Below are 20297 nucleotides of genomic sequence, written 5' to 3' on the forward strand. Positions count from 1 at the left end.
ACACTTCCATCTAGGATGAAAATGTGATCTAAGTCCATCAGCATAAACTAAGTTCAGGAGACTTTTTCCTCCCCATTTGATTCCGTGGTCTCCCATTGCTTTTCCTGTGCTCCTTAAGAAAAAGTCCATCAAAATAATCCATTTAAAGCGGAATAGAATACAGCCCTGCTTAACTCCTGATTTAATACAAAACCAGCTACTAACCTCATTTCCTACCTTAACTGCAGCAGTGTTATTCTCGTACACAGCACTAATCACTTTAATGTATTTGTCTGGTACCATACAATATACCTTACAAGGATAAAACCTTCACTAAAGCTCTTCTATCAACAGAATCGAACGCTTGCTCATAATCTATCAAACTGAGGACCAAAGGTGTTTGACAACTCAGGCACTTCTCAATTACTAACCTAAGAGTGAAAATTTGGTCCACATATCCTCTAGCTTTTCTAAAACCGCACTGTTCTCCTCTTATAACTTTGTCTACAGCATCTCTCAGTCTGAAAAGTATCATATTACTAAGTAAGTTGCTACCTACAGAGACCAGACTAATGCCTCGATAATTATCACACTCACTCTTATCACCTTTTATATAAAGTGGCTTTATTAAGGTTTTCCAAAAATCGTTAGATACTTCCCCTTTCAAAAATCATATTCATATTCTTTAATAAATTATCTCTAACCTCAAATCCGCTTTATTTAATAAATTCATTTACAACACTATCAGTACCCGGAAGCTTATTATTTTTTAATCCTTTTTGTATTGTCGCTAGTTTCTCGATACAAAAAATCTTCCTTCACATCCAAGGTATCACAAACTTTTTCATTTTCCTCTATATCTGTTCCTGCAACTCTATCTCGGTTTAGAAAATTCTCCAAAATGTTCTACTCATCTCTCTTTTATTCTTTTTTTTATCGCTAATTGTGGCCCCGTTCCTATCTTTAACTGGATCAAATCCCGATTGACTACTTTCTCTCAATTTATTAACTTGGCAGTACAATATTTTACTATTATGCCGTCTAGCTGCATCTTCCAGATCCTCGGCAATTTTATCCATGACCTCCACTCTACACCTCCTTAGTTCGTATTTTAATCCTTTCTCCACTTTCTTTACATTCCTTTTGTTTTCATATGATCTATCACTCGGATAATTCTTGTACAAGTCCTTTCTCCTTTCTATTAAATATAAAGCTTTTTCACTAATATTCTTAGCTGCAGTCCTAGATTTCTTCCCTAAGACACCTTCAGCAACTTCACAAATTGTTTTTCTAAAATTATTCCAACCATATTCCACATTATCAAATTTCAAACTCTTAAGTTTAGTATTCCACTGTTCCTGGAAAATTTATCTCAAACTATCATCCTGGAGTTTACGAACAACTTAACTTTCCGGGAGGTGGTTGCCCTTCCTAAATTCCAGCTTTAAATTAACCCTTAACACTACTAGAGGATGATCTATACTTTCAACATCAATAGCAGCACTCCTATATATCCTAATATCTTGTATTGATCCTGCCAGTCTTCGGTTTACTATAACCTAATCAATTACCTTATGAGCCATTTTATGACCAAATACCGTATTGTTTATAACTATATCTTTATACCTACAAATTTGCAAAAGTCTGTATCCATTACTGTTTTCTGCATAAACTAAATTTCAGCTGGGGGGGGGGGGCAAATCGAGGCTTGGGGTGGGGGGACTTGGGTCTGTAAGGGGCAGTTCCCCCCTCCCTTCCTCATAGCAAATTACGCCCCTGATCTCCAGTTTAAGAAATTTGGCAAGGTTGTTCTTGAATTCAATTTGATGAATAGCGCTTTGAATTTAAAACAATGGTGAGGTAGTAGAACAACGGTTTAGAAAATTCTCAAAATGTTCTGTCCATCTCTCTTTCATTCCTTCTTTATCGCTAATTGTGGCCCCGTTCCTATAATTAACTGGATCAAGTCCCGATTGACTACTTTCTCAATTTATTAACTTGGCAGTACAATATTTTTCTATTATGCTGTCTAGCTGCATCTTCCAGATCCTCGCCAATTTTATCCATGGCCTCCACTTTACACGTCCTTAGTTCATATTTTAATGCTCTCTTCACTTTCTTTACATTCCTTTTGTTTTCATATGATCTATCACTCGGATAATTCTTGTACAAGTCCTTTCTCCTTTCTATTAAATATAAAGCTTTAATATTCTTAGCTGCAGTCCTAGCTTTCTTCCCTAAGACACCTTCATGAACGACTCCCTTATGAAAAAGCCAAGTTAGTTTTCTCCCCCCCCCCCTCTTGGAAGAACATAACTTCAATGCCATGGAGGGGTATCAACCAACTTGGGAGCCAGAAAGACACCAAATATGGAGTCCTAGTGATTTCTAACGAAGAAGAGGAAAAGTGCAATTAGAAGCCGAAAGGAGTCCGTTTAGGATTCCAGGTGCTCTTTTTTAAGAAGAAGAAGAATTAGTTTACATGAACTTTTTAGCTGTAGAAGGAAGATGAACCCAGTTTTAGATTAAAGTGCGATAAAATTAGTAACGAGTTGAGAGAAGTAATAATATTATCTTTTGAATCCTTTTTTGTTACGTTTTTACGAGTCAAAAAAACATTTCGGGAGGGGTTCAAACCCCCTACCCCCCTCTGGGTACGGAGGGGAGGGGTAGCTGTCAACCCAGTTAACAGCTATAAGCTCAATATTTGGTTTGTAATTAGAAGACACGGAAGGCTTTGCCACTTTCATTAGAAATTTGTTTTACATTTGGGCAAGATTAAAGGAAGGAAATTTACATCAAGACTTTGAATGAAATTTGTCAATGAACTCTCTCTGAAAATAGTCTAGTGAATAATCCGGAAGTTCATTATTTTGTGAATGACCCGAAAAGGTATTTATTTTGTTTTGTATAAATACGCTAGTTTAAATTTTATTATTTATTAGTTTCAATTTTTTTAATTTTATTATTTTATTATGTGTTCCATCGGAAATACCTTTTGTAGGTAGCTGCTTATGGAAACTAATCTTGGGATTTTTTTAAAGCTTCTGGCCCAAGAAAGTTATCATTATAGAGTATAGTTTACATACTAAGTTGACTAAGGTAAACAATAGTCAATAACAGACGTTTTATCCATCATATTGAAGATCAGGATCTCCTGTAAGTGTTACCCATTGTAGTGTTGGATCCACCCTCCAATCAATCGAGTAAGGTTTGAAATATGTTCGGTCAATGAGTGAGCATGGGGGTCAAATCACTTTTTTGTCATTGTCGAACATAACTGCAACTTGATGTGTTTAGTGTATTTATGAGCTACGTTTTTATTTGCATGCTGGTTAATATCTGTCTGTGGTTGTGGAAGTAATCTTAAATTATCTAATCACCATTCCACACAGCAAATTCACTTTGTTTTTAATTAATAATAATTTAATTATGATCTTCTATGCATACAAATTAATCACTGTAGAGAAATATATGAGAACAAAACGAATTGACACAAAAACTTCAAGCAACATAAACATCTAAATCAATCATCCAATGAATTCATAAAAATTACTTAGATTGAATTGTTTGAAAAAAAGGTTGGGTAGATGCATAAATATGTTTAGTAGAAGTGATAGACGCATTACAAATGGGTAAATAAACTCAAAGTTGTAAATAAAATATAAGCCTATTTTTTGACAATAAACTTATTGTTTTATTTTAGCAACCTTCTTGTAGCAACTAATTATTGTTTTCAGTCTTTACTACAAAGTTACCATGCTCCTCATTGTCGTGGATATGGTGAGTTTATACTAACATAAAAAATTAATCGAAAATAAACTTTCATATATTTTAAAAGTTACCTTTTTTGGACTTGGTTCCATTTAATGCTCAGCCGTATAGAAACAGAGGGACTACTTGTAAAAATGTGTGGACTCAAAACTTCACGTCCTTCTTACTGGCTTAAAATTTCAATAAGAAATTTTGTAAACCAATCAAATTTTTAAAAGGTGGAGTTATCTTTGTCTCTAGAAATAGGTAAGAATTTGATTGGCTTATAAAAAAATACGTCGTAAATGAAAACCAATTGAATTAAAGCATACTTTTTATCATGAAATTATAGCAAAGTAGTCTCTCCTTTTTTTCTTTGACATAACCATCCACTTTACCATTTATGACTGGGATTTAAAAGGAGAGAGGTGGAGGAAGACTTAGTGTATAACTAAACTATAACCTGTGTTTTACGGAAGTATTTAGTTTGTCTTATGTGGTTTTGGTTATTTGCCAGAACATTGATATCACTTATTTTTTGCTAAATCTTCTTCTTCACTTATTATGAAAAAATTTGAAGTATAAAAATCAAACGTTTAAAATTTAAAGAAAAAATATTTTGATTGTAAAATAGAACAAGATCTCTCACTACTAACGGCTTTGGGGATGTTAGTGTATTTGACGAGTTGACCTATTCTTACTCCTTACTTACTTACTTACTCTTTACTTCTTACTCCCAGGAACTGAACCCGATTTATAAATGATAAGAATCTGCACAAGCCCTTTTTTTTGTTTGCTCTTTTTTTTCTCCATCTCCTTTAGCAAACTTGATAGAGATAAGAAGGATAAACCAATTTCATTTTAGGTCACAAGTATTGAAGTTAGCAATGGTCAAGAAGATCTGGTAAATATGATATCTAGTATGAAAGTTCTACCTCCAGATACACTTATTTCAAATGTAAGAAACGTGTTCAAAAATCCCCCTCAAGTGCAAGGAATATCACCTGTAAGTTTTTGTTTTTATTTTATGTTTCACTTTTCTCTAGTCACTTTTACATTTAATTTCATTTATTTCAAATACTTATTTAATTACATTTATTTTATATTACACTTTTTATTTCAAAGGTTCAAAACGTATTTCACTTATTTCAAATGTCATAAATACGTTCAGAAATCCTCCTGTGTCCGATAAAGTATAAGGGATATCATTAGTGTTTTTCTTTTAATTTTTTTTAATTTTTCTAATAGAATGTAGAAACTTCTAATTCACGTTTTTCACGCCGAAAGCCAAGAGATTACAACACATTGTATGATTATATCAGAAAAACATAAAAATAAATGAACATAAATTTTGAGCACCTTTTTTATCCTCTTTTATCCTCTACCGTCTGGAGTAAGGAAATTAGGGAAAATTTCTAAGCACTGCTGAAATTTTATTATTTTTTTTTAGTGCCAACAAAATATTTTTTATTTTAAGTAGGTAAAATAAACCCATCAAATTGAAGTTTCGTTGCTATAATCGTAGAAACGGAGTACAAAAACTGAAAAAAGGAAAAGGAAGGAGGCATATGTTCTTTTATGCCGCTAATTAGCAGAATTTTATCACTTTTTTTCGCTTTTTAGGATTTTTTTCTTCTCAGGTGTTTTCTTTTTCCTTCGTTTTTTCTAGGTTTTGACTTAGTGTTACTTTAAGAAAGCCTAATCAATAGCTGTCTTGTTTTTAGCCTTAAATAATATATAATAGTCTTAAGCCTTAAAAGATAATGTTTTTAGCCATATCCAGGTAGCAGAAGACCAAATTGTAAAATTCTTCTTATTAGGTGTATGATAGAGAACTGGTATGGATATGTGTATTTACTTTCTTCTTTCTTCTTTATTTAATTTTATGATTTTTCTCTTATAGCTTCTTTTGCTTTTTTGTTTCTGGGATTTTTATCCTCATAGACTCTCCTCCTTTCTTTGAGTTTCAATAAGTTTGTCCCCCTTTTTTTCTAGAAATTTTCCTTGGAGGTGAGTCTTCTTCAGTTCCTGATGGCCTACTTACCCAAGCTGTCATTAGTTCAACTGATGGAGGTTCAAGGATCCCTATTTACTCTTTTAAACGATTCCATATCCTTTTCACCAAACGCAATGATCCTAGGTCTAGCACTGCTAGAACTAATTGTAACAAAAGTAACGGTCATCATCAAGACTAATCAAAAAGAAATACAAGAAGCTTTTAGTAAAGTAAGTTTCTTTTCTAATTTTGCTTAAGCGTGTCTTCACCTGAGAGCCAAATTATCCCATTTTTTAAAAGACCATAATATTTTAAATCTCTGGCCTTTAGAATTATTTTCCCGCTTTTTCAAATTGTCTAGGTCAGAACCTAATCAATATATATTCGTTAAGACAATGGTCTTCGGATGGTCTTTTCGGTTGCTTAACAACAGAAAATTCGGTTTTAAACCGACACGTTAGACCGAAAATTCAGTCTTTTCGGTTCCAAACTGACCCTTCAGCACTTATTCTGAGAATCAAATTATCCCACGAGTGACATAATTTATATCTGATACAATTTTATTAACTGGACTATGGAGATATCGAAAAAGAACATCCAAAATCGTTTTTCTCAGAACGACTTCTGACTAGTTGGACAATTTTGCCCTCAGGTTACGTTTTACTACAAAATTTCAAAAACTTCGGAACCCAATTATCAATAATGATCATTAATTTTTTGCTAGGACCATCAGCCTAAAGAGGCAGATGAGAACAACTTAAGCCCCTAAAATTCTTTTTCTTTATAAAAGGATCCAGCGTTGTAATCTTGCCTGTATTTTTAATAAAACGAATCTTACTTGGTTCTATTGTTCTATAGGAACGAAATAAATCAAATAATTAATTATAACTGAACGTTAATTAATAAATGAACGTTAATATTATTGAACATTATAACTGAATTAATTATAATTACTAATAGTTTATTGAACTTAATTTTAGTTTAATGTAACTTAATAATGATTTAATTTAAGTTAATTGTAAACAAATTGAATTAATTGTAATTCTGTGAGTTAGTTTATATAAGTTAATGTCTTTATAGTTACAATTGAACTAATTGTACTAATTGAACTGGGTAATTATGAATGAACTAAATAATTGAACGTTAATTATAACTGGATGAGTAATTAAACGGAACCAAGTTGTTAATTGTGACTGAATTGATTTCTAAGAACGCAAATGATACCAAATAATCAATTATTACTGATGATAATTGAGTTGTATGACACATCCTCTGTCTCCTTTGTAGGAAAACGTTATCTGTAAAGACTCCTTGTAAATGGAGGTTTTATGGTAATATTGTTTTTGGCTATTCTATTTGTAATAAATAATATCTTTGACCGTACTGGCTTTCTATTTACAATTAAAACGAAATCAATATATTTAAAAAAATGGTTGTGAATTTTTAATAAAACAGTGAAAACGAAAAGAGAAAAGATAATTGCATTAATAATAAAAAAAAGTCTGAATATTTTGGCTTCACGTCTGGAAACGTTTATCGACGAGAAAAAACAAACAAAAAAAAACCTGACATTTTTAGCTTAAAGAAAACATGAAGAGAAAAGGGTAAAAGAAAAATGCAATAAAAACAAAATAAATATAAACAAAACAAAAACTCACATTTATATAAACTCCGTTTGGATAATTATATTTTTGTAGCATCCTTAACATGGCAACAATTTAACTATTTTGTACAACCTATTCATAATTATCTTTGATATTGAAACTTTCTCGCATATAATATATTTTTTTTTATTTAGCACGGACTTTTATTTTATACTTTTCCAAATTTTATTCTATCAATTTAGTACAATTTGTTTTATTTCTTTTTTTTTGTTGTTTAATGAATATTCAATACGTTATTAATGTAATTCTTCTGATACTGGGATTTGAAGAGGAGTGTGCGTATCTGTGTTGGCCCCCAGGCGGCTTTGTGCTGTGGTGAGTTGTTAATAGTAGTAGTATTAATGTAATAATTTCTCATGAACTCCTATCGATTAATCGAGGTTAAATGAGGGAAACCCAGCATTAGTGGGAAATTACCGTCGTTATCAACCTCCAGGTTGTATTTGGTATTTTCGCACTTCAGTAACAGTGTCCAAAAACCGGTTGATAAACAGTTTTCAGGGTCAGAAGGGAAAGGTTTGTCCAACCGCAATTTGAACCGCCTGATCTACATTGCCCTTTTGGTCTTCCCTCTGAGAACAACGTAGCAAACCATATTTGACAATTATTTCACAAGTACGAAAATATCACATATCAGCTTTGGATGGGACAGTGATGATACTTTTTAAGTTTCCAAGATGGAATGGAAATACTTTATGCTCTTCCTTGTTTAGAACTCAGGCTAAAAACAATGCCGTAATGTTTTTTGGAAAATGGAATGTTTTTTTGGTATTCTACAGCTCTGCTATTTCTTTATGAGTATTTTTGTAATGAATATATATTTTTTATTTGCTTTTTTCGGGAATCCCGAAGAAAAAGAGTGATGAAAACAGCAAAAAATAATCCATTGCCCCCTAGACCCTTGTTCGGACTTTTGCCCGTAATTGTTCCATAATCCCTCTAGTTTGGACTTTATAGTTTTCCACCTACACTTCTACTGAAGTTCCAGATTATCATGTGCATGGATTGTTTCTGTTGGCTACTGATAAAAGTCGATGTTTAAAATACAATAATATGTACTAGTTGAGGTTGACTCGACATTTAAACGTCTATTTCAAAATTTGATCTTTTGTAAAGCTCAGTAGTTTTCTTCAAATTGGTAAGGGTATACCCTGAAAAAGCACAAGACAACTAATCTAAAGCTTTTGAGTGAAGTTACAGGAAAAAATTATGACTTGCCTTCAAAACAGCAATTCCTCAATTGAGGTTCATTTGTTAGGCGGAATAGTAGCGAATATCCTCGTCTTTTTTATAAATCTTCAGTTTTGTTAAATTCATTTAGGGTATATGTAATCGGTTAAAAGTACAACACAAATACCTTAGTCTAAATTCTATGGTTGGGACAGTAATAATTGTTTGTAATTCCAAAATTTTTGGAAAAAAGTTTCCTCAAATATCCTCATTTGCCGATCGAACAATATAAAAAAGAAACAAAGTAAGAAATATTTACAGATAAATGCATCACATTAATCTGTTTAATTCACTAATTAAAATTATATTATGTAATACATCCTATATGTGTTATATTATAGAGGACGCTTTCGTATTATCTAATCAAATTCCGTACCCTGCAGTGTGTTGCTGCAGCTCGGTTTGAACTCTGGATCCCCTATTACCAAGCCGAGATCAAACACACTGCGTCACTACAAAACGAAATATGCTCTACGTATCATTTGTTGAGACAGCGCCATCTAGAAAGATTCTTCGTAGATGACGCTTTTACGGCAAAAAAGATTTTGGTCACAGTATTTATAATTATTTTTATTTTACAAAATTAATAATAATAATCCATTTAATAGTCTAAATTTGATTATAAGTCGGTTATCTATATATAGCTAGTTGGTTTCAAACTCCTTGAATTATTTTCTTGTGTATATTTAAATAGATATTAAGTTCCTTTTAAGTTTGTCAGGATATTTTTAATATTGTAACTTCAAGATCAAGAAAGTGTTGATGGGGGTAATTGCTAATATTCCTTATTGAGTATTCGACAATTTAGAAGAAAAAGTATTACCTCCCTGAAATGTTACTTCCTATTCTGGTTGCTGTTTTACAGATAAAATAGAAGAGAATTAATTGCAAATAAACATCTTCTACAAATAAAATGTTTTGGGTCCATCTGAAATTGAACGATTGAACATAAGAAGAATATAGAAATCAAAACTTCGATTTGTCTTTAACTTCACTTTTCAAGTAGAAAAAGAAATGAGTAGCACTATTAATAAATTACATAAATAGAATAATAGAATAATTATAATAGGATAGTAATAATAATAATATTATCGAAGAAATTACAAGGGCGGCAACCCACTTACCATGCTCTTACTTTAGGTTCCCACCAAGATAGTATACTGCTTAAGTAGGGCAACAGCTATTCTTATTATAGGCTCACACCAAGACAGTATACTGTTTAAGTAGGGCAACAACCTACTTACCATGTTGTCATTTTAGGCTCACATCAGTACAGTATACTGTTTAAGTAGGGCAACAACCTACATACCATGTTGTCACTTTAGGCTCACATCAATACAGTAAACTGTTTAAGTAGAGCAACAACCTACTTACCATATTCTTATCTTAGATTCACACCAAGACAGTATACTGTTTAAGTACAGCAATAACCTACTTACCATGTTGTCACTTCAGGCTCACATCAATACAGTATACTATTTAAGTAGGGCAACAACTTACTTACCATATTCTTATCTTAGACTCACACCAAGATAGTATACTGTTTAAGTGAGGCAAGAACCTACTTACCATATTTTTATTGTTACTCCACGCCAAAATAACATAAAAGATGGCTCATAAAAACAGGAACTGTTGAAAATAGTAGTAGTAGACATTAACATGTTGGCAACGGTGCTGAAAAGTTACCATTGATTTCAGATTTCCAAGCTTTGTTTGATTTTTTTTTTTTTTTTTTTTTTTATATTAATAAATTTTGCAACATTTACTCTATATTTTCAAAAATTTGCTTTTTTTCTGTGTCGCTATTTATTTATAAAATGCAGGAAAATAAGGTAAGCCTAGGTAGGGAAAGACGTTTTCTATTTTGAAAACTATGGTGAAAATAAATCGAACATGAACTTTACACTCATTTTGAAAGTAAATTTTTTGCTGTTCCCTCACTGCTGGGATAAAAATACAAATTATATTTTTAGCTAGTTGAGGCATGCTTAAATGTTGCCGGCTTATGTCTTGAACAGACTACCTGGCTGCGACGCAGTTTGGCCGTGAAAAGAGATGTGCAACTTCCGTCTCGCGTTGCTGGGAATGTATTGATTTCCAGTTTTGATGAGGATGAAGATAAAGACGAATCGACTGATAGTGCAGGCAAGTATTTAAAAGAATAACACAGTTTAAAGCTCAAGTATGTCATATAGATAAATTTTTGTGTATGTACAATTATTATAAGTATTATAACAATTCTTTTCAACTAACGGCTTATGCAAGTAAATAATTGCAATTTATGTGGAAAAATATAAACGTCCTTTTACTTTTTTTCTTTTTTTGACATTGGATGACTGAAATTTTTCACAGTGAAAATTATTATGAATAATCAAAAACAAATTAAAATTAAAATGGATATCGTATGAAATATAAAGACAGCATATACTGTTATAGATGAATGTGTGAATCCTAAAATAAAAATAAATTAAAATGAATAGTCAAGACAATCTTAAAACGAAGAAACAATGCCACAAATAGGGATAGAGGTACCGTCCCCCTGAACCCTTTTAAGACAAGACCATGTTAGTTGGCCAATGTTCGTGCGTTTACACATTTTCTATTTTTTTTTTTCTCATTATTCTATTATACAACATTGAAAACTAAAATTTGATTTCTTTTAATAATATTAAATAAAAAAACAGGTTTTTTAAGTAAGGAGCAACATTGAGAATTAAAACGAACAGAAATTATTCCGTATATTCGGGGCTGCCCCTCCCTCAGCCCTTGCTCTTTACGCTAAATTGTTAAGGTTTTTCTAAAATACTTCTCATTCAAGTCCCTGATTTTCAAATAAGCCTTTCAAGTAATGCTCAATTTGGTATCACGTTATCTGCAACAAGTATGAAGGTACGGCTCGCTTTTGTCATTTCAGTTTTACAATTTATCTCACTCGCGTTTTTTTTCTCCTCCGTTATTTTGCTATCTTACTCTCTCCTTTATTTACTGTTTCTTTTATTATTTTGTGTGCATAGATTAGCATTTGTGTTATTATTTATATCTACATTTAAACTCGAAGTTCGAGAAGATTTAAAAAATTCGATAGATAAATTTTAAATGCATTTAAAAAAACTTCTGTTGTAAGGATTTGTTCTTGTGCTCAAGGATATGGTAAAAAAAAAGAAAATACTTAAAAATAAAACGGTGACGATACTAGGTCATCTTCTTTTTTCTTTTGTTTCTTCTTTCTTTTTTCTATACTTCTTCATCTTCCTTTCTTTCTTTCTTCCTCAATGTTCTTTAAGTGTATTGAAAATTGTATGTGGTCTATTTTCACTTACCCTGTGACAGTGTAATTGATGAAATCTTGCCTGACAACTTTAAGGACTGCAGCTCAAACCTGAGTGTTGCAAGGCGCTCAAGGAGTGGTCACTCTCGTAGTAAATATAGCCAAGAAGATGAAATAGCTTTGTACTTTAATATTGACCTCGGGTGGCTTTGTGCTGCAATGCTAGTGGGAATGGGGAGGAGAGGAGTGATTTTTTCCAAGGAAGTGTATTAATAGTTGTTTTGGGTTTGGTTTTTTTTGGGGTCGTCCCTAACACGCTAATTTGTGTCGGGACTTGTTGTGAATGTAATGCGGTAATGCTTGTTTTTGTTTTGTTAGTACTATATGGAGATTCAACTGTTGTGTGTTTTGTGGCCCATTTGTCAGTAAAAAAAAGAATAAAAATAAAATGATTTTTTCTAATTTCGTTTATGACAAATAATGCTTGCAGGATCAAATCCCCCTTCACGGTCTGCCTCGAGTTCAGCCCTCTCCAACTCAGTGGGCCAATCTCCTGTCACTATCCCAAGTGGGTCCGATGCTGGTGCGAGTGCACTACTGGCCTTGCAGGCACTAGCGGAAATCTTCCCTTCTCTCATGGATATGCTCTACTCAGGAGAGGAGCGGGATAAATCAACTAATATCCTTAATTCTGTTCTGACTGTTGTTGTGCCTTATCTACGGGGTCACAGGTAAGTCATAATTTAAAATTTTAGCTATTTAAGAAGTTCTAGATGTTTAAATTATTTCGGAGACCACACTACCTTTCCATGACGATAAATAAAAGCTCAAACAAGGATAAACTCCTTTTTAATAGATGGTGATTTTCACAAAGAGTGATAAAATTTCACAAAAAATACTAGATATTTTGGTCACACATGCAGTGACCGTTTTTTTTTTACTACTGATGACGGTCACTGCATATGTGACCGAAATATCTAGTATTTTTTGTGAAATTTTATCACTCTTCGTGAAAATCACTGTCTATTAAAAAGGAGTTTATCTCTATTTGCACTTTTATGTATATAGATGTGTTAGCTGTATAACAGGGTTAATATACTTCTGCTCTCAAGACCTGAATTAAGAAATAATAGTATATTCTAACGAAAAGATAAAAAGAATAGTAACGTGGAAGTTTAATTTTGGAGGTGCAAACTGTGTAACAAGACAGGTGCTCACAACTTGACTTTTGAAGGGCATAGTTTAAATCAAGAGAAGATTTTAATAACTAGGTTTTAATAACCTAGTCCAGGTTAAAACTAACCTGGACTAGGTTATTAAAATTTAGATTTGTGGTTGGGTTGACAAATGGGTTGTGGTTGGGTTGGGTTAGCATTAAAAACATAAACCGGGAAAATGATCTAGGTTATGTCTCTGTTTTGCAAAAAAAAGCAGCACTTATACAAAGCAATTAAACCTGGAAAAAAATAAGGTTACGTCCGTGTTTTGCAAAAAATAGCAAAAATTAGTTTTGCAAAAATAACGCTGGCACCAAAGAGTGTAACTTACAAGAGTGGCGCTACGCCCACAAAAAAAATTTTCTCTTTTTTTACTTTGTCATTTTTCTATTTTTTTTTTAAATGTCATTTTGTGCTATTTGGTTTTATCTTCTACGATTTTCATAAAATGCTGCTTTACATAAAATAAAAAGCTAATATTATATATATATATATATATATATATATATATATATATATATATATATATATATATATATATATATATATATATATATATATATATATATATATATATATATATATGTAGGGGGGGGGACAAATTTCGTTCCTGATGTAAATGGGAGGTACGTTTAAACTTTAAACGTAAAATATATGTTTTTCGTATTCTATTGCTATTCAAAGCCGAGACACGCGCTTTCTTTTAATGTCTAAAGACGCAGTGGTGCAATATATAAAGTTTAAATTAAAGTCACTCACTAAATGTCATAGGCTTGAGAAAATAGATAATTTTCAGAAAAGTGACCCACCACCCAAAAATACAAAAAAAAAAAAGAACAGCAACAAACAAACGGACGGATGTTGATTGAAACTGCACCATCAAGTTCAAAAGATTAGAGAACCTTGTTACAGAAGATTCAAGACCTTAGCTTAAAATTTTATATTTTCTGGAGAAGAATGATGACGGATCCTTGTTTTTTTTTGTTTTTTTTTCTTTGAGTGATTGTATCGAACCAATGATTTTATAATTTTAGAAGAGGGATTGTTTGGACGGAAACTGAAAGCTTTGGTGCCTTTTTTTAAGCAACAAAATTTATAACACCACAGTAAAGTGGTGTCTTCGGCCATTTTGTGGTCAAAACAACAATTTAAGTCCAAGAGGATCAAAATTATATCACCTGATAATTGACTGAATAGATTGACAATTGATAATTGACTGATTGGCTGAGACAGTCAATCGGTTTCAGATTATCGAAAAATTATATATTGAGCTTCCCACTTTAAGAGCCAGTAATGCCGCTTGGTGGTGCAATAATTTCTAAAGATACGAATTAAATACGTATTAAACGGTTAATATAGATAATTCTTTGAAAGCTTCTTTTAACAGAGTTGATTCGTTTTATGATTCATAAAACATGGTGCAATGGTGTACATATGTACAATGGTGTATGATTGCGCAGCAGCTGCTATGGAGGAGAGTCAATACTGTTTTTTTATGGGTGGGGAGGGGGTGTATCTGCCTGAAGCTTGAAAAAGTGAATTTTGTGCTAACATTTTTAATTTTCTGTCAGGCTTTAGATTAATACAGGAGGAGAAGTGGGGGGGGGGGGCTAAAATATAACATTTTTCAATGTTTCTCGACTCTGCCTTTAATGAACATTTCTGTGTGATATTTTCCCTCTTCATACAGGTATGTTTTAGTGCAACGTAAAAAAGTTCATTCGTGGGCTTGCCAGCTCAAAAGGGGAAGAGGTGAAGGAGGTATAGTGAGTTCTGCCAACAAATCTTGAATTAGTGGTGGGGGGGGGTAAGGGCTACTAGGAGTTTTGCCTTTGTATCATATAAACGGAAATATTTATCGTTTTCCTATTTTTTAATATTTTTATGTCTTCCTGTCTCCAAGGAGGAGGGCATTTTCTCCTGACGTCACTTTTGGCATCCACGGGTAAAAAAAGAAGATCTTTTCTTGGAAACCGTGGATATTATGTCTCTAAAATTAATTTCTGATATTTCTGACACCTTCTTCCTTGTGAAGAATATTTGTACAAATAGAATATGGTGCAGAATATGGTGCACTTTCTCATGGATGATTACCGCTCTGCGTTGTTACGAATATTAAATTTGAATGTAAAAAAAACTGTGGTTGAAGGATGGAACGATTGCCTCTCTCAGATTTAACAGAGTCTTGGATCAATCAGTTCGTAGTAACAAACTCTGTAAAGAGTGACTCTTGAAACTGAAGTGATAAAAACGAAGTTGTGATTACAATATACATAACGGTAAAATCTGTTATTTATGCAGATTCTAATTATTCATAATCCATTGATTTTAAAGTTACCTACCTAAAGTATTAGCAAATTAGGAAGTGAAAATTGGCATAATGGTAGAAAAAATATTTACACTTCCAAAAATGGATATAATATCGATAAGATTATACAATGAATTTAAACATGTATGAAAACCCTATAACCACTATCTACAAAGTGTTAAATTTCTTATTTTTCGAGATAAGGGCAGTCACGCATGCGTGTTTGTTTTTTCCCCAGGAATTATAGTTTTGAAACAATAGTCGTTAAATATTAAAACAGGTCACTTAAATGCAAATATAAAAATTGAGTGCCCTTTGTATGATTACGCCACTAAAGAGATTACGCCACTGGAAAGTCCTCGATTCTGACATTTTGGCCCAAGGAAGACCAAAAGCGTATTAAACAAGGTTTCTGAGAACTATTGATAGAATCGTTTGTTTTTTGTTTTTTTTTGTGTGTTTTTTTTTAAGTTAAATTAGGGTTTATTAATAAACCAAAAAATAAACAATTCCAGAAGATATGCTTTTGAAGTATATAACTACCCCGCCTCGGCATAAAAACAACAAAAAAGAACTATCATATAAAAATCACTAATAAGCGACTATACCACCCCTACTCATTAACAACGTTATATAGCCTCTAATGAGTCATTATTATAGATCATGTATTCAATTAAACTATCGCCTATAGAGTATCGCATAACTACACACTATCTATTCGGATGTCGACTTATGACTTTTTTTACAGTGAGGGAGGTACCTAAGGTCTCAGAAAAGCATTTTATGCCTAAATTTGTAAAGTTTCCATGCGAGTCTGAATTGGATGAATATTCCGATGATTATGGTTTTAACTTCTGATCGCCCTTCATCTGAAAGAAGATTTATATGGATGGATATAGGAAAAGGGTGCATTATGGGTCCTGAGGGGGCTAAGATTTCCCTCTTACTGTGGAGACGATAGTTTATCCTAGAAAACTATACTTTTTTTGAAAATAAAGTATGCTAAATGAGCTTTTTTTCTCAAAGCATTGTTCTGCAGAAGTTAAACTTTGATGTAAAGAGTGGGTTTTGAGAGTGCGCTAGCCCAAGCTAGCCCAAGCTTTTTCAAATGAATTTAAAGAGTAACATTAAAACTTAAAACCCACATAAATTATTTTAATAATAATGATAAAAATAATTTACTAATGCCCTCTATACATACATGAATGTACACCGAGGAGTATATGAAATAAATGCAAGGAAAAATAAAAACTACAAAAGAACACTTCTGACGAAAAGGACGACAATAAATAACTCATAATACTCATAATAACCCGTGAATATGCAATGAATAGCTTATAATATATTATAATATATTATAATATATCGATAGTACGTAACACTATAACACTCATAATACATAAAACATAAACATTCATAACAAATAGCTCAGTTTCATTAAAGCTATGACAAGAAAACTATTTGTCAATCAAACAAGACAATTAAGGAGAAAATCTATTCTATTGTCTCTAGATTGTACAAGAAATCGATCGTATTGTTGATCCGTTTTAATATTAATGTCAGATATTGCATATTTTCAGGTAATATACCTATTTCTGAACCATAGTGGGATTCCAAGAAAATATTTAAAAAACCGAAAAAAGTACACGCGGATACATATTCTATTACTTTGACATAAAATTAATTTTAAAAAGTTTTTCAACAAAATAAGTTTTTTAAAGAAGGGTAAAGAACTCAATTAAACAAAAAAGGGCGAAAATACAATAGGATAATCTAGCATGCATAAAACTACTGTAAATCAACATTCATTAATGAATGAAACCCAAAAAGAGCAGAAATTAACACAAGTTGGGCTCAAAACCCCTATGCCTTCCCAAGGTCAGGAAAAAATTTGCTATTTACTGAAAAAATACAAATGAATGTGCATTGTAAGTTTAATATACATATAGGCTACAGATATTTAGTAATGAAAATATTAAAATTATTTGATTTATTAAAGTTATAAAAGTAAAAACATATATTTTTTTTCAGTAAAGTGCAAATTTTGTTCTGGCCTTGGGAAGGCATGCCTATGATCTTTAAAAATGCCACGATGAAAAATACATGAGGTACAAACATTGAATTATAAATTTTAGCACGTGTGTTTATCAGAACGACCTTTCACCGTGACTAGCAGGCCCTAGGTTTTCTTTTAATTTTTCCAGTACAGACGAAAACACCAACTCGCGCGTAGCTTTAACTGTCGGGCCGAAAGGCAACCCGAGGTATTTAATAGATTCTTTATTAAAAAATTTTAGTAATCCCATCCTAATCGAATGATGCTAGAAATCATTATTATCGTTCGCCACTAGGAAGTCCGTTTTAGTGGGTTTAATTTTGTGTATGAAGGGGGCTGCCCTTTTGGCAGCCCCTAATTTTACGCTAGAGTTTGAACTTTTGCTCTCAAATCCTAAAGAAAGAATGCTCAAATGCAACGGCAGTTGGAATGGAATAAAAAGCATTTTTCACAGATGTTCAAGAATGGAAGAGTTTATTGACGTACATCACTTTAAACAATGAAATGTTTCGCTCAATCGTTCTAAACGAGGACACAGAGCAAGGATTCATTGGGTTTCAGTGGCGGTTTTGGCCTCTCTTGTGCCCGGGGAGCAAAATTTGATGTTATTCACTTCTTTAACATATTAACTATGAACAGGACGAAGTTATACTTTCAAATTAACTCTTAACTCCTTATTCTGTATTTGCGCTTTAAACAATGAAATGTTTCGCTCAAGCGTTCTAAAAGGGAACCAATAAACTAAGCGCTCCCAATTACCCTTTAGCTACATTTGTTGTGCTCATAATTACTTTGAGTAAGCAATTATGAAATTTTAGTGTAAAGAGCGAGGGAAGGGGTTAAGAATGGGGTCTCCTATCTCATGCACGGAATAGTTTGGGTTTCTTTTAATCTACTTTAATCAATGAAAAATCCTGTTATTTTGTTTAATGAAGACAAAAGATTCATACAAAAAAGCAAGAAATTCAGTGTGAAATTTGTTTTAAACTTAGCGTTTAAGGCGAGGAAGGATTAGTATTTAAACCTGTCATCATTTGATGGCGCCCAATTGGTTTACCAGGAAGAAAGAGGGAATACCACGGAATAGCTCTAAAATAGTTCTGAATTGTGTGCTTTCGTCGTTCAATTCAAGGTAGTGCATGGTTGATATGCAAGCGTAACATACATGTTCTTTGTTGTCTTTTATGTGATTTCTAGTGAATTAAGTACTATAAGCCGTTTCTGGAAAATGCAGTCAAGTCCAATCAGAATTCCATTTTTCAAGTAATTTTTAAACTTGCAAGCCATGTTTGTCCATGTGATAATTGATCTCAAATTGTTTCGGTGACTTGAAATCAGGTGCCTCAATGACTTCAACTCAGGTACCTTTAAATCATGTGACCTTACACTCTAGTACGCTTAGTTATCTTTTCCAACGATATCTGGCATTTCGTAGTATGCACATCCAAAGAGACACATCCAACTCCGATTAATTAATGACTCATCTAGAGTGAATTTTAAGCTTTGCAAGCAATGCTTGACCATCTGATGATTGATTCAACGCTGATGATTCAACCAGATCAACGCTGATGATCTAATAATTGAACCAGTTTCTCATATCCATTTTGCATATCCATATCATAGTCGCAGAAAGCTTGGCCTCTAGGGAGAAGGAATTCAAAGGAACTGTGCTACCTGCGGCTAAAGTGCTTGAACCAAGGTTCCCTTTTAGACCCTTTATGCCCTAATTACTCTCTTCTGAAATTTTTCTCTTCGCCTCTCTTCGTTTTATGTATAAGCATACAATACTCTTATTTCCTTGATTAAGGGGTTCATTTTAAGGACGCTCGCGAGAGTTCAACTTAGCATGTTTTTCTCAAGGTTGCCTCAATAATGGGTTTTAAAGGTTGATCCTCCCCCTGCTCTGTTTATAATTTTTAACCTGTATATTTCTTCTATGTAGCTTTTCTACAATGGGTGGACATCGATGTGCTTCTCAACTATTGGCTGGGATTAGCAATTATCAGTTTACAAGAAGGGTATGGAGGAAAGAAGTATTTGACCTATTATTCGAACCAAACTTTTTTCAAATGGATAACGAAGCAGTTTCTGCCTGGATGAAGATCATTGAGAACTTGTTGGTGTACGAAAAATCGGCATTTAAAGAACTTATTGGTAAGGCACTTGAAATTTAATTCCCCTAGCCGCTTGCTCTGTCTTAGTTTTGCTAAAAGGTTTATGATTCGTAGCGTGAGAAATAAGTTAATGATTTTTTGGGGATTTGGGAGTTTAGTTTCTGTTATCTGTTTTTTTTTTGTTTTTTTTTTCTTTTCTTTCCTTAGGCTTTTCTCACACTGGGGACGGTATAGCAGAGGGGTCTGCCAAATTAGTTGTTTGTACTTTATAATCTTTTTAAAGTGGCTCGAAGTGTTTCCTAACGTTCTCATGTTGTTCTTCATTTATTTTTTGGTTACATTGTCTATCCAGTGTCTCTTTACGTCAAACTGACGGAGGATGTGACCAAAGTTGGCCTCGATTATATGAATTTTGAAAAAATGCATGAATATATTTGTCAGTTATTGTCCTCGGTTTTTGTTACGTTGTCTAGCCAGGCCAGGATTTACCAATAGGCCTACTAGACCCGAGCCTAAGGGCACACAATGCCTGAGGGCGCAATAAATAAATCACTGAGTGATTTATATTTAGCAAAAACCTATTGATGTGATTTATCGTCAAAGTGCTAGGTGCACCCCGCCGCCGCGCTGCCTATTCACAGAAAAGTGATTGTAAAAGAACACTGGAATTCCCGTGGCCACTTATAAACTGTCAGGCGTCTCCCAAGAATGG

General features: G+C 32.9%; 1 protein-coding gene across 3 annotated transcripts in view; it reads left to right on the forward strand.

Annotated features, from left to right (window-relative positions):
• Window positions 1–20297, forward strand: part of LOC148954908 (protein DOP1A) — a 160533-nt gene that overhangs the window by 112483 nt on the left and 27753 nt on the right. For all 3 annotated transcript variants that reach the window (XM_089099104.1, XM_089099111.1, XM_089099118.1), the window contains exons 13-17: window positions 4598–4738; window positions 5728–5958; window positions 10596–10767; window positions 12381–12621; window positions 19414–19625. In XM_089099104.1, the coding sequence (XP_088955230.1) occupies window positions 4598–4738; window positions 5728–5958; window positions 10596–10767; window positions 12381–12621; window positions 19414–19625 (997 nt within the window). The remainder of the gene's footprint in view (window positions 1–4597; window positions 4739–5727; window positions 5959–10595; window positions 10768–12380; window positions 12622–19413; window positions 19626–20297) is intronic.

The sequence above is a fragment of the Artemia sp. Qi Xiang Cuo genome, chromosome 2 (assembly GCF_049724085.1).
Source record: "Artemia sp. Qi Xiang Cuo chromosome 2, ASM4972408v1, whole genome shotgun sequence".
Taxonomy (NCBI): domain Eukaryota; kingdom Metazoa; phylum Arthropoda; class Branchiopoda; order Anostraca; family Artemiidae; genus Artemia; species Artemia sp. Qi Xiang Cuo.